Here is a 19905-nt window from a genome sequence, read left to right on the forward strand (position 1 = left end):
GGTCCGAGGACCCTCTTGCTCATCAGTGTGACTTTGAGCAGGACTGGGCGGACAAGTTAGAGGAGGCCGGCAGCCTCGATCTCTCCTCTGACCCGGGGTTTGCCTCTCCTCAGCCTACGATGGAGGAGGGCGCCTCGTACACGATGGTGCTTCGTCGGGCCGCTGAGGTCCTCCACCTTGATCTCCCTACGGTGGCCCTAAAGACTAATCTCCTCACTGAGGTGCTCCAGACGGCGTCCACTTCGTCGGAGCCCCTGCTGCCATTTAACGACGCCCTCACTGACGTCTTGCTGGGCACTTGGACGTGCCTGCCACGGGGGCCCCGGTGGATAAGAATGTCGCCAGGCGTCATCGCCAGGCGTCATCGCCCGGTGCCGGGTGACCCTGCCTTTCTGACCACTCATCCCACGCCCGAGGGCCTGGTCATCCAAGCTTCGACGTCCCAGAGTGCCTTTCCCACGGCTCCGCCGGATAAGGACTCTAAGAAGCTGAAGCAGTTCGGCAAGCGGTTGTTTTCTTCAGCCAGCTTAGGGCCGTGGTCAGTGAACACCGCTTGCCTCTTGGGCTGCTATTCCCACGTGGTGTGGGATGCCGTTGCACAGGTGTTGCCTCATTGTCCTGAAGAGGCCCAAGCTGTGCTGTCTCAATCTGTTGCAGAGGGTAAGGATGCGGCTAAGTTCGCCATTCGGTGTGGTCTGGACACCGCGGACTCACTAGGTAGAGCCATTTCTACGACTGTGGCTCTTCGTCGCCACGCCTGGTTGAGATCTACCGGGTTCTCCCCAGATGTACAAAAAGCTCCCTCATGGACCTGCCCTTTGATGGCACCCGTCTGTTTGGCGATAAGGCAGACAGTGAGCGGGAGCATTTTAAGGACTCGCGAGCTACGGCCAAGTCCTTAGGTCTTTCCACGAAAAGCCCAGCCACTCCTGGATTTTGTTCCTTTCGTGGCCAAGGCAGGGGCGCCCAGGCACGTTCCTTCAGCAAGCCTGTACAGAACCAGCCTTAGCGCGGACGAAGCTTCCGCAGGGGCAGGTCTGGGAATCAGCATGGGGGTCAGACCACCTCTGCCCCCGCTGCTTCTACCTCCAAACCTTCCTAATTCGAGCTTTGGGGGGCACCCCACGCCAGTGGGTGGCAGGATCCGCCATCACCTCCCCCACTGGCACGCTATCACATCGGACAAGTGGGTGTTGCAGACCATCCGCAGGGGTTACTCCCTTCCCTTTCAATCCACCACTCCAGCCATGCCACCTCAGTACCACCGCATGTCGGGGGAACACTTGGCAACTCTCCAGCAGGAAGTCACGACCCTCTTGGCCAAAGGGGCCATCGAGTGCATTCCTGGGACAGAAGTAGGGAGTAGTTGTTATTCCCACTACTTTCTGGTCCCCAAAAAGGACAAGGGGGATTTGCGCCCCATCTTGGACCTCAAGCACGTCAATCACTTCCTCCGGAAGGAGAAGTTCAAGATGTTGACTCTGGCTCAGGTCTTGGCTGCCCTCGACCCTGGAGACTGGATGGTAGTGTTGGACTTGCAGGACGCATATTTTCACATCCCCGTCCTGCTGGCCCACCGACGTTACCTGCGGTTCACGGTAGGCCAGGAGCATTTTCAGTGTGCTGTGCTCCCCTTCGGCCTTACCAGCGCCCCTCGGGTGTTCACGAAGGTGATGGCGGTGGTCGCAGCTCATCTGCGCAGGTCAGGGGTGTCAGTCTTCCCTTACCTCGACAACTGGTTTCTGAAGGCGGGCTCGGCCCAGGCAGTCGTCAACCACCTTCAGACTATGGTCGACCTCTTGCATTTGCTGGGGTTCTCCATCAACGTGCCGAAGTCCCATCTGAGTCCCTCTCAGAAGCTCCCCCTTATTGGAGCAGTTCTGGATTCGACGCTGTTTTGGGTTTATCCTCCCGAGCAACGAGGCCGGGATATTCAGGTTCTGCTTCGATCTTTCAGCCTCTATCCCGGGTTTCAGTCAGGATGACGCTCCGGCTCCTGGGCCTGATGGCCTCCTGCATCCTGCTGGTGCCACATACCAGATGGCACATGCGGGCTCCTCAGTGAAACCTGAAGTTCCAGTGGGCGCAGCATCAGGGCAACCTGTCCGATCATGTCCAGATCTCGGAGGGCACTGCACGACAATTGCAGTGATGGCTCACGAATCGCGATTGGGTCAATGGCAGATTCCTCTCCCTTCCCCAACCGGAGCACACAGTGGTGACGGATGCGTCCCTCCTGGGATGGGGAGGCCACTTGGGAGAGGCGAAGACCAGAGGACTCTGGTCTCTGGCGGAGTCTCGGCTCCATATCAACCTTTTGGAGCTTCGGGCGATCCGACTTGCACTGAAGGCATTCCTTCCCTCTGTCCGGGGAAGTGTGGTGCAGGTGTTCACGGACAACACCACTGCCATGTGGTATTGCAACAAACAGGGCGAGGTGGGGTCCTGGACCCTATGTCAGCAGGCTCTGCGCCTCTGGACATGGCTGGAACATCAAGGCATTACCTTGGTGGTTCAACACCTGGCGGGTTCTCTGAACGTCAGGGCGGACGAACTCAGCCGCCGGTGCATGATGGATCACGAATGGCGTCTGAACTCTGACGTGGTGCAAGGCCTCTTTCAGCAGTGGGGAGAGCCTTAGTTAGATCTATTCGCCACCGAAGAGAACACGCAATGTCATCAGTTCTGCACGTTGGAATTTCCAAGGCGGCACTCGCTCGGCGACACTTCTCGTTGTGAGTGGAGTTGTGGTCTATTGTACGCCTTTCCGCCTATAACACTTCTGCCCAGAGCGCTGAAGAAGATTCGGTGCGACCGGGCCCAAGTCATCCTTGTGGCTCCGGATTGGGCACGAAGATACTGGTATCCCGAGCTACTCAGCATGGCGATCGATCCCCCGATCCGACTGGCTCTTCGGGAGTATCTTGTCGCATCAGCAGCGGGCGGTCCTCCACCCTTACCTGCCCAGCCTCCACCTCCATGCGTGGTGATTGATCAGCGAATGATGACAGCTTTCGATCTTCCTCCCGAAGTCTGTGATGTCATTCTGGCAGCCAGGCTTCCCTCCACTAAAACGGTATACGCCTGCAGGTGGAAAAAGTTTGTGGCATGGTGCACAGCTAAGGCTGTGGATCCCCTTTCTGCCCCTCTTTCCGAAGTTCTCCTGTTCCTTCTTTCTTTGGCCCAGCAGGGCTCTGCTCTGGGCACTATCAAAGGTTATCTTTCGGCCATCTCCGCCTTTTTACGGCTTCCAGATCAGCCTTCTCTTTTTAAGCTTCCGATTGTTAACCGTTTTCTAAAAGGCATTATGCACACGTTTCCTCCCATGCCGTTCATAATGCCTCAATGGGACTTAAGCCTTGTCTTGACATATCTGATGTGCGCTCCCTTAGAGCCCCTTCATACCTGTCCTTTGCATCTTCTCACTCTCAAGACGGCTTTCCTGGTAGCTATCACCTCTGCCAGAAAAGTGAGTGAGCTCCAGGCTCTTTCTTCCAAACCTCCTTTCCTTTCTGTTCATCCGGACAAGGTGGTTTTAAGGACCCGTCCTTCGTTCTTGCCAAAAGTTGTCACGCCCTTCCACATCGAGAAGACCATCACTTTGCCCACCTTCTTTCCGCTTCCGCATCCTTCGAAAGAGGAAGAGAGGCTCCACCGTCTGGACCCAAAACGTGCGCTCTCGTTCTTCCTGCAGCGCACACGACAGTTCCGGGTGGATGACTAGCTTTTTGTTGGCTACGTGGGCGCAAAAAGAAGTCGGACTGTGCACAAGCGGACCATTTCTCGGTGGGTCATTCTCTGCATCAAGGCCTGTTACTCATTAGCTAAGAAGGAGCCTCATGTGGGGCTGCGTACCCATTCTACCAGGGCAACGGCGGCCACTACTGCCTTGGGACGTGGCGTCCCCTTGCAGGACATTTGTCAGGCAGCTACGTGGACCTCGCTGCACACGTTTACCAAGCATTACTGCCTTGACAGTCAGGTCCGGAGTGACGGCTTCTTTGGCCGTTCTGTTCTCCGTGACTTTCTGGTGTAATCTATTCGCAGACCCACCACGGGGTTGGTATTGCTGGGGTATCTATTCTAAGGTAAAAAATCTATCACTAACGTGTCCCTTTCAAATGCACAAGTTACTACTTGTGTAACGATATATCTGTAAAAGACATTAGTTAGGGATAGATTCCTTACCGTCCCACCCATCCTCCCTGTTCTGCAAACTGATTTCTAGGGTTAAGGTCATCCCCTTTCAGGGCTCTAGTTTCATGGCACCAGTGGTCAGTTTCGTGCACGGCTCTTCGTTCCTGGCGCGGAAAATCGTGTACAGAACTGACGTCAGTGCGCATGGGTGGCACCTAAGTAGTGTCCGTGATGTAATCTCGGCACATACGAGGCCAGCGACGGACGCGGAGCCGCACGACGCCACCTACTGACGCGCAGGGGTACTGCTAACGAAAAAACTTTCCGGATCCAGTCTGACGCCTGGGAATATTCTAAGGTAAGGAATCTATCACTAATGTCTCTTACAGATATATCGGTACACAAGTAGTAACTTGTGCTTCATTAAGCTAAATGGCTTGAATCATTAATGAATTTAGCAAACTGCAAACTGTGGGCCTGACCAGAAGAGTGAACTGTAAGAAAAACCTCTTTTTGTCCTTTATGCATTCTACAAGTCTGTTTGAGCTTATGTTTTCCCTGCACCCTGTTGCCAGCTGCCTCTGTGCTGAACACCAATGTCCAGGCTGCTGTGCAGGCCCCGCAGACCATACAGGCACCCCAGGTCTTCCAAGTGCAGCAGGCGCCGCAGCCACAGCCGACAGTCCAGCAGCAGCCCCTACTGTCGGTGCCCCCTGTGGTCCAGCCCCAGGTGACGGCGATGATGCAGGCATCCATGCAGAAACCAGTGGAAGCGCAGGCGCAGTTTGCCCTTCAGTCAGCAGGGTTCGCTTTTAATCCAACAATAGTAAGTATACTATTCTTCAGTCTGAAGTGCTGCTCAAACAACAAGAACAAAGGTCCCTTCCAAAACAAGTGCTATATAAACAATAAAACACAGAAATACAATGATGTCTATGTTTGTAAACTCCAAATGGAGATTAAATCATTTAATTAAACAAACAATATTTAGGAACCATGAGAGTGGAAAAATAAGTGGACAGAAAGAACGAGGGAAATCATGAGATTGCCAAACCTCAGGCATATTACATTTGTACGGCTAAAAACTACAAAAACAATCAACGAGCCACATTTGCCAAGTATCTTTGCTCATAAAAAATACAACATAAACAAGTAAAGTCAAGACACTTAAGTCCCTGACGTTTCGATCCATGTTAAGATAGGGGTATCATCATCAGGACACAAGGATTATGCCTGATAAATTGCCTGTTAATTGATTGGAGAAAAGAAGAAGGGGAAGGGAGGAGAGGGGTATACATGATCTGAAACGTAAGATAATCAACCATCATTATATAGATAAATCAGGGGCATGCACTAATGGCTCAATAGAACCAAAATTAAGCATGGGTGTACGTGCCAGTGTGCCACGTGCGACGAGTGTAGTTAATGTTAAAATTGAAGTGAACTATTGTGACTCATCATTGCTGGTGTGCCAATTCTAAATTCTTTTTACATTTTGCAGTTTTCTCTTGATGAAAAGGTACTTTCGGTGTGTGCAGACATATTGCGTCTTTCAGGTTGGACACATGGTGATACATATTAGGTAAACTATATGCAGGGCAACTAGAATTACGCAACAGGTGAGGATGATTATGTGGCAGGGTTGACTAAATTATGTAGCAGGAATTCTTTTTTGCGGGGAAGCAATGCTGCTTTTCTATTTTGTAGTTTTTACACGTTAATACAATATGTGCAAACATTTCACCGTATTAATATCAGTTAGACTACTAAATGCAGCAGTGTGCAATGAAATGAGAGCTGCCTCTATGTGACAAAAGGCCTACAACATGCGTCGAAGTATTTTTTTGTAAAAAAAAATCCATTTCAGCTAGAAACAATTTTTTTACTAAAATATGCAAAGTATGTAGAAAGTTGTGCATAAAAGCGCGGAAGCCACAGATTTGCGGTATCCTTCACTATACGTATTAAAAAAAGTGGACCTCCGCACTTATTTTTAACTTTTCTAGCACAATATTTTCATTAGATTTCAGCTTGTAGAGGACTTGGTCACTTCCAGCTCTTTACAGACTGGAACTGCAACAGAACATTGATAGAGGCGCAAGTCATTGGTACATGGAGGGCTATTTCTTGCACTGGAAGTGTGAGTAGTGAGGACTAGGAGCTAAATAAATTGAACTTTTCATATATGTAAATATATGTTGTGTGACCTCTTAAGAAACAAGCATTGGCATAGCCAATAGGTGTCACCTTTGGGACCTTATAAGTATTTAGTTATGCACTACTATATCCTTGGTGCAACAACATCAATTGTTGCATGGCTATACACTTATAAGGTCCCATAGGCGAGACCTATTGGCAATGCCAATGCTTGTTCCTCCATGGCGTTGACATCAAGTTGCAAGTGAAGCATTTTGTTGGGCGGAGTCGTGACCTCCCTCACCTACTTAAGATTGTTGCTCTGAACGCAAACCTCATAAAATGCGGGTGCTGTAGCATTTGACCACGGTGTCGCAAATTTTAGTTGGGCACAGTCAGCACCGTTCACTGGGGCTGGCCTAATTCAAATGCTGGATCTCCCACTTTTCCAGCACTAGGATAGAAACTTGTGCCTCAAACCTGGTTGAAGTTTTTAGTGAGCTAGGATATAGGCCCACTAATATTAAGGAACACTCTACCAATGTATTATTAAGCATTAGTGTAACATATTTAACTATACCACCCATGTAGGAGAATCAAGACCTTCCCTTTCCTCTTGTGCCAGCTTGGGTTCTCTAAACTAACTAGTATAAAAGAATGTTGTAGGCCACATACAAGAGCATAGCACTGCACAGTGTTCTAGTGCACCCAACTCTAGCGGGAAAGGACAACAGTCTTATAAACGGTCGAAGAGCTGCACGCAAACAAGTAAAACTTACAAGGAAGGAAACCCAACCCAAATCTCAACGGGGCTGAAGGCTCATGGGGAATAACTACCTTTTTCTTGGCTGTCTCATGAAGAGGGGACAAACGTAAAATAATGGCAAGCAGCTGACATGAAGGGCACATGGGAAAGGAAACCAAACTGCCACCACCCATCCCCCCACACCACCCACCCCCTCCAAATGTCAACCATCAGTGTTCAACTGACAAACAGACAGGAAAACCAGGGTGAGCATTCTCAGTTGATACAAGTGACAGACTCACAGCAAGCATTCAGAGAAACGATTATCCAATTTCGCTTTAGTCAATCTACATGCGATCTTCTTACATGTTAAACATCACATTCTGCCAGTGTCACAGAGTCTGCTTATGGAATCAACAACGGGGTACTGCTTAAGTGGCCTATGCAGAAATCTTGGGGATTACAGGCATCAAGCCAAACATTTCTTACAGAAGGCTAAAGGCTCTTGTACAGTGTACTGTCTGTCATACCCCCCAAAGAATTGACTCTAAACGTAATAATGTATTCCTCCATAACTCGTATCTAGTAGCCATCAGCCAAAAATATCTACATAGGGGGGGTTTGTGATTCCCAATAAAAAGGAGAATTGGATCAGGAAGAAAAAGACGTGGACTTTTTAATTCACGTAAACGATTTACACATCACCAGTTCGCAATGACACATGAATAAAACCGCTTTTAGCAAGGCTTGAAAACCCCATATACATATACATCACTAATCATTAACTTTGTTAGCGGACTGCATTTTTCTCTTCCTCCATGTCTTATTTTCATTCCTTCCTACCATTTCTACAGTTAGTTCTCACTTTCAATGGACAGAGTCCAGAGAATGTTACAGTGCCTCGGCAGGGGATAGTAAGCGATTTATATATAAATGAAATCTCTGTTTAACTTCTCTTTAGCCCTTCCCATTCCGCACATTTGTGATTCCCCCGTACCTGCTCCATATCTGACGTTGTGGCTGTGTAGCCGCCCGCTGTGCCGGGGGTTAAGTAGCTTCAGTACGTATCCACAAGTGACAGGTGAGAAGGCGGTGCTGGGGTCCGGTGCAAGCAACAGTGGCGGGGCCATGAAAAGCAGCACCCAGCCTGAGGAGACCATTGCAAAGTATCAAGAAGAGGAAACACAGGAACTCTAATAGGGAATAGGAGTACAGAAACAAACACGATAATTCTGCTATAAAGGAGTAACAATTAGAAACATGGAGAGGGTTCTAATATTATACCGCTGCTAGAAACCAAGGAGAACCTTGTGTGTCTGACACCGGTAAAAGAGCCGGAAACACGTCAGCGCAGCTGCTGTCAGAGCCCAAGCCTGCTGCAAACGACCGACCCTCTCTATGACAAAAGAAGCACAAAACAAGTCGCGCCCACATAACAAAAGGAATGCTGTTGTTGCCGTTCGAGATACTGCATGACACCCTAAACCAGGAAGCCAATGACGAGACACCAAGTGAGAGGCACTGACAGAGAGGGAAAGCAAAAGCACGCCGCCATGCACGCGTACCGTCAAAAAAATGCGCGCGCGTGTGCACATCCCTACGCTAATGAAAGTAAACAAAGATGGCGTCGGTCTGTCCACATGCGCGTGCATTTTTTTGTCCGTACGCATGCATGTTTAGCTTTGTGGATGGCGAGAGCAGCCATCTTTGTCCATCTGGATGCGCGTGCATTCAGCTTTGGCTGAATCGATTGCAAAAGGTCCTCTCCATGGCGGGCGAGAGCAGCGCATGCGCTGCTTTCACCAGGCGAGACCTAAAAAGGAGACAGGCCCAGAGCAACGTAATACTTGGGACCATTTCGGCCCTCTCTGTCCTTTGAAATCATTAAATTAATCCTTTTAACCAAAGAGAAATTTGTGACAGAGTAAATGACAAACTTAAATTAGCAGGCATGGCACGTAAAGTAAGGCATTCATAGGGTAGCATCTACTGGTAATGCCGACTTACTGTAAAAGGCCTGAAAAAACAGCTTTCCTTCAGTACATATGGAACTGTGAGTCTGAGCCTTCCATTATTCTGATATTTTTCACCCCCTCCATCTCCCCCCCCCCCCATGAGATGGATTCTCCCGATGTAGTACATCCCATCGAGTAGTCTATTGCTTACTGAGGGGCTCACTTATTAGGTACGAACCAGCCTCCAAATGCACGCTATGTCCACCATCTAGTCCTACCTCACTGTTGAAATGGGCGAGTAAGGGTGTATCTGGATGTCCCAGGGGAAGCGTGTGACACAGAGCGAGTAACTGCACCCCACTGAGGCGTTGGTATGATCTTCTAGGATGCTGTGCTTAGAGGTGCTGTTCATGCTACAGGACAGTACACAGTCATAGCATGTGAACAACAATTTGGATAAGCATCAGGCCAGCATGGTTATATAAAAAGTTATGTCTTCTATGTTTGGTGCACTCATTGTGGGAGAGAACACACAGGTGTTCAACTTCAGGCACACCAAGGAAAGGTTATCATATTTATCTTTCTTGAGATTTGCTCATGTATTATTGTGAAAAAAGAAAGCTACAAATGGTTCTGTCGGGTAAGACAATTGCTTTTACGCACACAAGAAAAAAATTATGTATTATTGTGGCTACATTTTTGATTTTTGATCAAGCAGGCGTGATACCTGTCGACTAATCTTGACTTTCCCACTTGACCATATTGTGTGATCCTATGGAAATCCCTCTACGACTAACACAGGTGTAGCTTCATTCAGCCAAAGCAGCACATCCCTTATGTGTGTGCCTTCATTAAAGCCCCAAAGCATTGTGGCAAATGAAGTCATTACACTTCTCATTTCATTATTTAAATATTCCGCTGTTAATACTCTTAATATTGTTTGAAACTGAAGTCGCTCCCTTTTTAAGCCATTAAAACAGTTACATTTTCACTGATGGAATTTCATGACCCCTTGAAGGTTTGCTATACCTTTATCTTCCTGCTCCTCGACATCCTTATCTCTCGTTTTCGTTACCATATTTAAAAACAAGTCCTTAAGAATTAACGTGCATTTTGTACATGAACAGTATTATTTGAATTGGAAGCCGGTGTGGCATAGTCGCTAAATCATTGTTTTTCGATCCCATTCCTAATCATGGCTTCGCCATTGACTCACTGTGTTGTTTTAGGAATGATTTCTTAATCACTGTATACACGAGTATTTGTATATAAAATATCCCCTTGTCATTATGTGTCCTTCCTTGATACTGGACCTTTCCTAGAGTAGGGCTTGTCAACTCACTTGATAATAAAATCCAGACAGTTTTTCAGAATGACTACATTTTTTGACTCACTAGCTTGACATGGCCAAACATAGAGTTGTCCTCTCGCTCATCTGCCTTCTGTTTCTTGATTCACAGATCAGTGCTGCTCCTTTCGGGGGTCAGACACAGCTCCTTGGTTCTCTTACTGCCAGCCCGCTTATCGCTAGTGCCATACCTGGCATGCAAGGGATCACCGGACAGATAATCACTAATGCACAGGGACAGGTAAGCTATAGCAGAAGAGCACTGAGTGCTGGAGAGTGTCATGTGAAGGTGTAATGGTAAATATAGCTACAGTAAATGTTATTTTTACATTTCTTCTTACATTTAATACTAGTACTTCTCATTGCCATTACCAATTTAAACCAGTAATTTTTACCATGAGGTCCAAGGACCCCTGGGGTCCACGCATGTTCGAAAATTAAATAAAATTAACATTAATAAGTATATACAAATAAAAGAGCAAACATGAACATTTGGGAACCTTTCTGTATTTGATTGTGAATTCAACAACATATTTTAGTATTTTGAGCATTTGGTGTGTACTTATTTTTGTATTTTTGTGTATTGTTTTGAGGTTCAAATCATAGCAATTGTTAGGCTGGGGGTCCTTGGCTCCCATTAATGACTCGGTGGTTTTCCCTTTTATTCCAGTAATGATTCAGTGTGTGTCCTCATACTTCAAATGTTAAGAACTGCTGATCCAGACCAATGGCCACATTATGAGTTGCTTGGAGTTTAGGCGGGAGATACAGAGGCCGGAATTACTAATTACAGTCAGCAGCTCCCCCCAGTTTGTGGACATTACAAGTTTTATCGCTGGCATGAGAATAACCAATTGGACCTGGGATTACTAGGTCTTTTTCCTTATGGTTATCCCTTATTCCTGATTTGCAGGTGGTAAATGAGAGTGAGGAGGCAAATGAGTGTCGCGGCCTTGGGACTCGAAAGGATGATGGGGGAGGGCAGGCTCAGGTACTGCCTTGGGAAATTATGCATGTCTGGCCTGTGCCTGGAGGTGGTTGTACTGATGCGATTTCATTCCTGATAAAACCGGGCAATGTGTTCGAGGCATGTGGGCTGCTGAATTCATATCTGTGCATAGATCGCCGCCTAGTGTTGGGTCCGGATGATTGCACATTGTTGTCCTGGAAGAGTCTTCGAAGTATCACGAGATAGGTGACTCCTCCCCTGGACCACAGTGCGCATGGGCATTCTCTCCAGCCTTAGATTGTTTTTTTCCGCCATTGGGTTCGGATGTGCTTATCTTAGCTCAAGTTAGGAAAATTCAGTTTAAGGCCAAAAGGCCTTTAGTTATCGTCGGTACGGTTCCCGTTCGGTATCGACTAGTTTCTTTAGTGCTTTAGCACCTTCTTCCAGCTTTTCGGATCCGCTTGGTCCGAACATCGAACTTCGATCGACGATGGAATCGAGGACTCCATTCAAAAGGTGTCCTTTATGCCACGCGAAATACCCACACATCGACATCCACCCGGTATGCAACAAATGTCTCTCACCGGATCACGATGAGTCCAAATGTATGGCCTGTGCCCGATTCCGCTCGAAGAAGACTCTCCGGAATCGACGGGCAGCGCGATTGGAGGCGCAACAATCGGCGCCTGCCCCGGCCAACATCTTTAGCACCGAAGACGAGGACGCCGAGAGCGTGGAGGACGTAGACTCCAGCCCTGCTTCCGAACACGACTCCCGATCGGAGGACGACGATGAGGTGATCTTTCAGAGAGAAGAAGTCGTCGAAGAGGTTGGAGACTACGATGAGGCCTTTGGGGCCGAGGAAGATAGCTCCAGCGAGGAGCTAGGCCAACCCGTCGATACGGAGGCCGAAAATATACGTCGTCATAAGGCTCAGGTCGAGGGATCGCCTTCGGGCCTTACCCAAGATCAATCTCACGGTTCTTCGGCCCCGCCTTCAGGCCCGGCCTCGAACATTTCGCAAGAGCCATTGTTATCGAAGGCGACTGGATTCCCTTCAGCGAAACCGAAACCATCCATCGCACCAGTTCCATCGAAACCGAAAGTGAAACTGGTTGTGATCGGCTCGAAGGCCTCGAAGCCCTCCACTCCTTCGACGCCGGCAAAGGTCATCGGCTCCGACCGCGCAAAAAGGGATTTCGGTGCCGAGCTCACCGCAGCGGATACGGGTGCCGAGCCAAAGAAGAAGGCCCTCGGTCCCCACAAGGCGCCTCGGCATCTGGCACCGAAGACATCGGCCCCAACCACCAAAGTCAAGGTGGCCTCTCCGTCTGCATCGACGTCTAAACCGGCGGCGCCTGCCAAGTCATCGACTCCAACGAGCGTCGATACCTCCCTTCGGATCGATGACCCCATGACTGCAAGGAAGTCGGGTGCCGCTTCGACGCCTACCTCCAAGGTGCCGACCGGTTCCAAAGAGCCATCTGCGTTTACCGTGCAACAGGTCTCGGCATCGTTGCAACGCATCAGAGAATGGGCAGCCCTCCACTCTACGTCGGGTCCCGACACGCACAAGGCTTCAAAAGCACCCTCGGCGCTGACCAACATCACGTTTGGGTTGCCGCCGCCCACGGCGCCGAAACTGTTCGAGATTCGGACACGTGTCCGCCAGACACAGTCCCCATCCACAGGACAAACAGATTTCGAGCCTTCACAGCCACAATTTATCGACGCCAACACTGGTAGGTTGATGCTCCGCAAGCGGAAAATCACGCCAGAGAGGGGATTGGACTCCTATAAAATTCCTCTCAAACACAAATTGCCAGCAGGGTCAGAGCCAGTGCTTCATGAACACTTTCAACCCTTCCATCAAGACCCACCGTCCTTTTCTCCTACGCCTTCAGAGGCAGACGCAGTAGAGGACTATGTAGGGGATGATACCACCTACCTTGGGGATATCAATCCTGATGATCACCTACAAGACCCAGATCAGGCATGGGATGACCCCACAGACCAGGGTACCGCACCAGATACCCATGACACGCAGCTTTATAACATAAAGACATCTCCCACAGAGGACACTGCTGCCTTTAATGCCCTCATAGAACGGGCTGCTGCCAATCATGGAGTAGAACTCCATTCTGACACTGTCGAAGAAGACTTCTTGGTGGACACTTTCGCCTCTTCCGAAAGAACTGTCAAGACTCTGCCCATGTTAAAAAGAGTTCTCAAACCTGCAAAAGACATTTTTAAGGAAACAACCAGTGCACGGGTGCTAAACCCCAGGATTGAAAAAAAATACAAGCCCGCACCCGGAGACCCTATGTACATTAGGGGCCAGTTACCTTTGGACTCCATGGTGGTTGCTAATGCTCGCAAAAGAGCCCACTCACAAACAACAGGTGATGCTCCTCCCCCAGACAAGGAGTCCAAAGTGCTGGAGACATCAGGCAAACGGATTGCAGCGCAAGCAGCAAACATCTGGCGCATTGCCAACACACAGGCACTCCTGGCCCGTTATGATAGGTCCCACTACGACACACTAGAGGCACTACTCCAACATTTGCCAGATGAATATAAAGAGGCAGCGGAGCTCCTCATCAGAGAGGGACAACTCCTTACCAATGCATCCATCAAGTGCGCACTGGATGCAGCCGACACAGCGGCGAGGGCAATCAACACAAGCGTCATGTTGAGAAGGCATGCATGGTTGAGAATCTCAGGCTTCAAGCCGGAGATCCAGAACAATATCTTAAATCAACCGGTCAACCCAGACTATTTATTTGGCCCTGAAGTTGACACTACCATCGAAAAAATTAAAAAAGACACTGACACTGCGAAATCAACGGGGGCTCTGCAGACGCAGCAGTTTCGTAGTGGCTCCTTTCGTCGCCCCGGGAATAGAGGCGCAGCTAGAGGTCAGGGGTCACAGCAGCAGTACACTAACGGGGGCACACAAAGTACCTATGATAAAACCAACAGAGGTGGCTATCGTGGCTCCAGCACCAAGGGCAGAGGACGTGGTTATAGCAACACCAGGTCCTCCCCCAAAAACAAACAGTGACGCCCCCTCCCTGCCCCCCGACCACATAACACCTGTCGGGGGGAGACTCCAGCGGTTCCTGTCAGCGTGGAAAACCATCATCACAGACAGGTGGGTCAGGGACATTATCCAGCACGGTTACTGTCTCGAATTAACGTCCACTCCACCCAACATACCGCCAAAACACCGTCCTATGTCCGTAGAGCACTTGGCATTATTGCAGCAGGAAGTGCTAAGCATGCTGCAAAAAGGTGCAATAGAGGTCGTGCCCGTCAACCAGCAGGGGACAGGGGTGTACTCTCTGTACTTCTTAATCCCAAAAAAGGACGGGTCGCTCAGACCTATACTAGACCTGAGACCCCTCAACCAATACATTCTCTCAGAGCATTTCCATATGCTCACCCTACAGCAGGTTCTCCTGCTACTCAGTCAAGGAGACTTCCTAGCAACACTAGACCTAAAAGATGCGTATTTCCACATACCCATCCACCCATCACACAGGAAATTTCTCAGGTTCACTATTCAGGGACATCACTATCAATTCAAAGTTCTCCCATCGGAGTAACAACAGCACCCAGGGTCTTTACCAAGTGCCTAGCAACAGTGGCTGCACATCTACGGAGGCAACACATTCACGTCTTCCCTTACCTGGACGACTGGCTTGTTCAGGCAAAGTCAGCCCAGCAATGTGCCAGCCACATGTCCCTCACCATTCACCTTCTTCACAGTCTGGGATTCTCACTAAATTACCCAAAATCACATCTCCAACCCGCACACGTACGACAGTACCTGGGCGCGACCATAAACACTCTGGCAGCCACAGCTCAGCCAAATTTAGTGAGGATCAACAGCATGCAACTGCTGATCTCAAAGTTCAAACCTCAACACTCCCTTCCTGCGCGAGTGTTCATGCAGTTGATAGGCATGATGGCCTCCTGCATTTTCATAGTCCCGCACGCGAGACTACATATGCGCCCGCTTCAGGAGTGCTTGGCACGTCAATGGAATCAAGCTCACGGGCAATTAAAAGACCTAGTGTTGGTGAGCGGTCGGGCATACAACTCTCTGCATTGGTGGAATCCACAAAACCTTTGCAAGGGCCGACCGTTCCAAGAGCCTGTTCCACAAATAATGCTGACAGCGGACGCCTCTCTCCAAGGTTGGGGAGCTCATGTACTCACTTACACAGTGCAGGGACTATGGACAACGCAACAAAAGGAAGATGCACATCAACGTTCTGGAACTGATGGCGATCTTCCTAGCCATGAAGGCATTCAAAGTACACTTGTGCAACAAGGTCGTGTTGATCCGGACGGACAACATGACTGCCATGTACTACATACAGAAGCAGGGAGGAACACACTCTCCACAGTTGTCTCATCTGGCTCAGAGCATGTGGAAGTGGGCCATTCAGAGGAACATGTTCCTCATGGCGGAACACCTCCCCGGCAAGGACAACCAGATGGCGGATCTGCTCAGCAGACACAGCCACCAGATGCACGAGTGGGAGCTACATCCGTCAGTTCTCCAACCGTACTTCCAGCAGTGGGGTCATCCAGAGATAGACCTATTCGCCACAAACGAAAACGCTTTTCCCCCAGCGCCATTAATACCGCTGGTGGCACGCAAACTGCAACAACACTCACTGACACTCATCCTAGTTGCTCCCACATGGGCGCGCCAACCATGGTACACCACCTTTCTAGAACTTTCCGTGGTGCCGCATCAAAGGCTGCGGCTCAAACCCGCACTTTTGACGCAGAACCATGGCTAAATTCAGCACCCAGATCCGCAACAGCTGAACCTGGCAATCTGGCTCCTGAGGTCTTAGAGTTTGGCTACCTAAACCTGCCACCTGACTGTATGGAGATCATCAAGGAGGCCAGGAGACCCACTACCAGAGCTTGCTATGCGGCTAAATGGAAGAGGTTTGTCATTTACTGCAACAACAATGACATTACCCCGCTGGACGCATCCATTCAAAACATCATCTGTTACTTCCTACACCTATACCGATGCTATCTGGCATACAACTCAATACGTATCCATTTAACCGCGATAGCAGCCTATCTCCAAAACAGGCAGCACCTCTCTTTATTCAGAGTGCCTGCCATCAAAGCCTTCTTGGAGGGACTCAAACGAGTAATCCCCCCAAGACACCCACCGGCACCGGTGTGGAACCTCAATTTGGTCCTCACCAGATTAATGGGTCCACCCTTTGAACCTCTCCATTCATGTGAGATTCAATTCCTCACCTGGAAAGTAGCTTTCCTAGTGGCAATCACTTTGTTAAGAAGAGTTAGTGAACTCCAGGCACTAACCATTCAAGAGCCATTCATACAGGTCCACGCAAACAGGGTTGTACTACGTACCAACCCAAAATTCATGCCCAAAGTGATATCGCAGTTCCACATGAATCAAACTATTGAACTGCCTGTTTTCTTTCAAAATCCACAGAATGTCGCAGAGAGAATGCAGAGAGAATGCTCCATACACTAGATGTAAAGAGGGCCCTCATGTACTATATAGACAGAACTAAGGACTTTAGGAAAACAAAACAACTTTTCGTTGCCTTTTCTCCACAACACAAGGGCAACGCCATTTCCAAAGCAGGGATAGCCAGATGGATCGTTAAATGTATTCAAATTTGCTATCAAAAAGCTAAACGCACATTAACGATTTCCCCACGAGCCCACTCAACACGAAAGTTAGGGGCGTCCATGGCTTTCCTAGGAAACATCCCTTTACAGGAAATATGTAGAGCAGCCACATGGTCCACTATACATACATTTACCAAACACTACTGTGTAGATGTACACTCAAAACTGCAGGCAGCTGTAGGACAGGCTGTTCTCAAAACTCTTTTTCAGACTGCTGCAGCTGGCACGGGTAGCCGCCGCTAATGGAGGTACTGCTATATATTCTATGCACAGATATGAATTCAGCAGCCCGCATGCCTCGAACTGAATATGCTACTTACCAGTATGCATCTGTTCTTGGCATGTAGGGCTGCTGACATTCATATCGCCCACCCTCCTCCCCGGCGCCTGTAGCGGCTGCAGCACTCAGAATTACTGTATAGCATGGTCATCACTTACTGTATCTACTCCATTACTGCCACAATGGCGAAAAACAATCTAAGGATGGAGAGGATGCCCATGCGCACTGTGGACCAGGGGAGGAGTCACCTATCTCGTGATACTTCGAAGACTCTTCCAGGACAACAATGTGCAATCATCCGGACCCAACACTAGGCGGCGATCTATGCACAGATATGAATGTCAGCAGCCCTACATGCCAAGAACAGATGCATACTGGTAAATAGCATATTCAATTACTGCACCCAGTAATTTTAGGTGCAGGGACACTGGACCATTTAAATGTATCTGGAGCGGATACTACTTAAGCCGATTTATAATGAGGACCTAGCAATTTTGCCCAAATTCTATTCACATCACTTTTCATTCATCCTCCTGGTTTTCTTTTTATTAACTACCAAGATGAGACCTGTTTTTTTGGTTGTTTGGAGGGACCTATTTCTTTTTTCTTTATGCAAAAAATATTTTTGTGTGATGCCGTTTTTATAATGTATTCTTTTCTATCTTTAATTCTCAGCACAGAGAATTTGATATTTAACCCAGAGATTGTAACTAGTTTGTCAATTTTATAAGGGGTGTGCTACTGCTCGAACAGCCAGGTCTTGGGTTGTTTCCTGAAGGAGTGTTGGTCCTGGGTCATCCGTAGGTGGGTGGGGAGGGAGTTCCATGTCTTGGCTGCCAGGTAGGAGAAGGATCTTCCTCCGACGGTAGATTTCCGGAATCGTGGGACGGAGGCAAGGGCGAGGCTGGCGGATTGGAGCTGGCGGGTGGGTGTGTAGAATGTGAGGCGGCTGTTGAGGTACTTCGGGCCCATGTCGTGAAGAGCCTTGTGTGCGTGGGTGAGGAGTCTGAACGTGATCCTTTTGTTGACGGGGAGCCAGTCAAGGTCTTTCAGGTGGGCAGAGATGTGGTTGCGGCGAGGGATGTCCAGGATGAGTCGTGCTGAGGCGTTCTGAATGCGCTGAAGTCTTTTCTGGAGTTTGGCTGTGGTTCCAGCGTAGAGGGTGTTCCCGTAGTCCAGGCGACTGGTCACGAGGGCCTGGATGACCGTCTTCCTGGTTTCAGTGGGGATCCATCGGAAAATCTTTCGGAGCATGCGCAGGGTGTTGAAGCAGGATGATGAGACGGCGTTCACTTGCTTGGTCATCGTGAGGGAGGAGTCCAGGATGAAGCCCAGGTTACGTGCGTGGTCCGTTGGCTTGGGTGCGCTGCCCAGGGCAGGGGGCCACCAGGAGTCGTCCCAGGCGGAGGGAGATGGTCCGAGGATGAGGACTTCCGTCTTGTCTGAGTTCAGTTTCAGACGGCTGCTCTTCATCCATTCTGCGACGTCTCTCATTCCTTCCTGGAGGTTGGCTTTGGCGGGGTCGTTGGTGAGGGAGAGGATCAGCTGGGTGTCGTTGGCGTAGGAGATGATGTTGAGGTTGTGTTGGCGGGCGATGGCTGCGAGAGGGCACATATAGATGTTGAAGAGGGTGGGGCTGAGTGAGGATCCTTGCGGGACGCCGCAGATGACTTCGGTGGCCGCGGATCGGAACGGGGGGAGGCGGACTCTCTGGGTTCTTCCGGCAAGGAACGAGATGATCCACAGCAGTGCCGCTCCTTGGATTCCGGTGTTGCTGAGGCGTTGTGTCAGGGTGTGGTGGCATACGGTGTCAAAGGCTGCTGAGTGGTCCAGGAGGATGAGGGCGGCCGTTTCCCCGTTGTCGAGAAGGGACCTGATGTCGTCGGTGGCTGCGATGAGGGCGGTCTCGGTGCTGTAATTTGCTCGGAAGCCGGACTGTGAGGGGTCGAGGGAACCGTTGGTTTCGAGGAAGGCGCAGAGTTGTCTGTTGACGGTCTTCTCGATGACTTTGGCTGGAAAGGGGAGGAGCGAGATGGGGCGGAAGTTCTTGAGGTCTGTGGGGTCCGCGGTGGGTTTCTTCAGGAGGGCGCTCAGCTCGGCATGTTTCCAGCTCTCCGGGAAGGTGGCGGATGCGAAGGAGCTGTTGATGATGTTCCGGAGTTGGGGTGCGATGATGGAGTCGGCTTTGTTGACGATGTGGTGTGGGCAGGGGTCGGTAGGGGAGCCGGAGTGGATGGTGTTCATCATGCGGGTGGTGTCTTCGGTGCTGACAGGGGTCCAGGTGCAGAGGGTGGTGGTGGGGGGCGCTGGTTCGGTGGTTGGGTGCATGGACAGCGTGCCAAAGCTGTTGTGTAGGTCGGCGATCTTGCGGTGGAAGAACGAGGCGAGAGAGTCGCAGAGGTCTTGCGAGGGGGTGATGTCGTTGTTGCAGGCGCTGGGGTTGGAGAGCTCTTTGACGATGCTGAAAAGCTCCTTGCTGTTGTGGGTGTTGTTGTCCAGTCGTTCTTTGAATGCTGTCTTCTTGGTGGTGCGGATCAGCTGGTGGTGTTTGCGGGTGGCGTTCTTGAGGGCGGTCATGCGTTCTGTTGTCTGGTCGTGGCGCCAAGCTTTCTCGAGGGTGCGGCAGGTTATATATACAATGACGAACAGAGG

The 19905-nt window shown here is 49.8% G+C and overlaps 1 protein-coding gene across 2 annotated transcripts in view; it reads left to right on the top strand.

Moving 5' to 3' along the window:
• POU6F1 (POU class 6 homeobox 1) overlaps nt 1-19905 on the top strand; it is a 212082-nt gene that overhangs the window by 124067 nt on the left and 68110 nt on the right. For both annotated transcript variants that reach the window (XM_085600779.1, XM_085600780.1), the window contains 2 exons: nt 4713-4963; nt 10434-10562. In XM_085600779.1, coding sequence (XP_085456905.1) covers nt 4713-4963; nt 10434-10562 — 380 coding nt within the window. The remainder of the gene's footprint in view (nt 1-4712; nt 4964-10433; nt 10563-19905) is intronic.

The sequence above is a fragment of the Triturus cristatus genome, chromosome 4_2 (genome assembly GCF_964204655.1).
Source record: "Triturus cristatus chromosome 4_2, aTriCri1.1, whole genome shotgun sequence".
NCBI classification, from domain to species: Eukaryota; Metazoa; Chordata; class Amphibia; order Caudata; family Salamandridae; genus Triturus; species Triturus cristatus.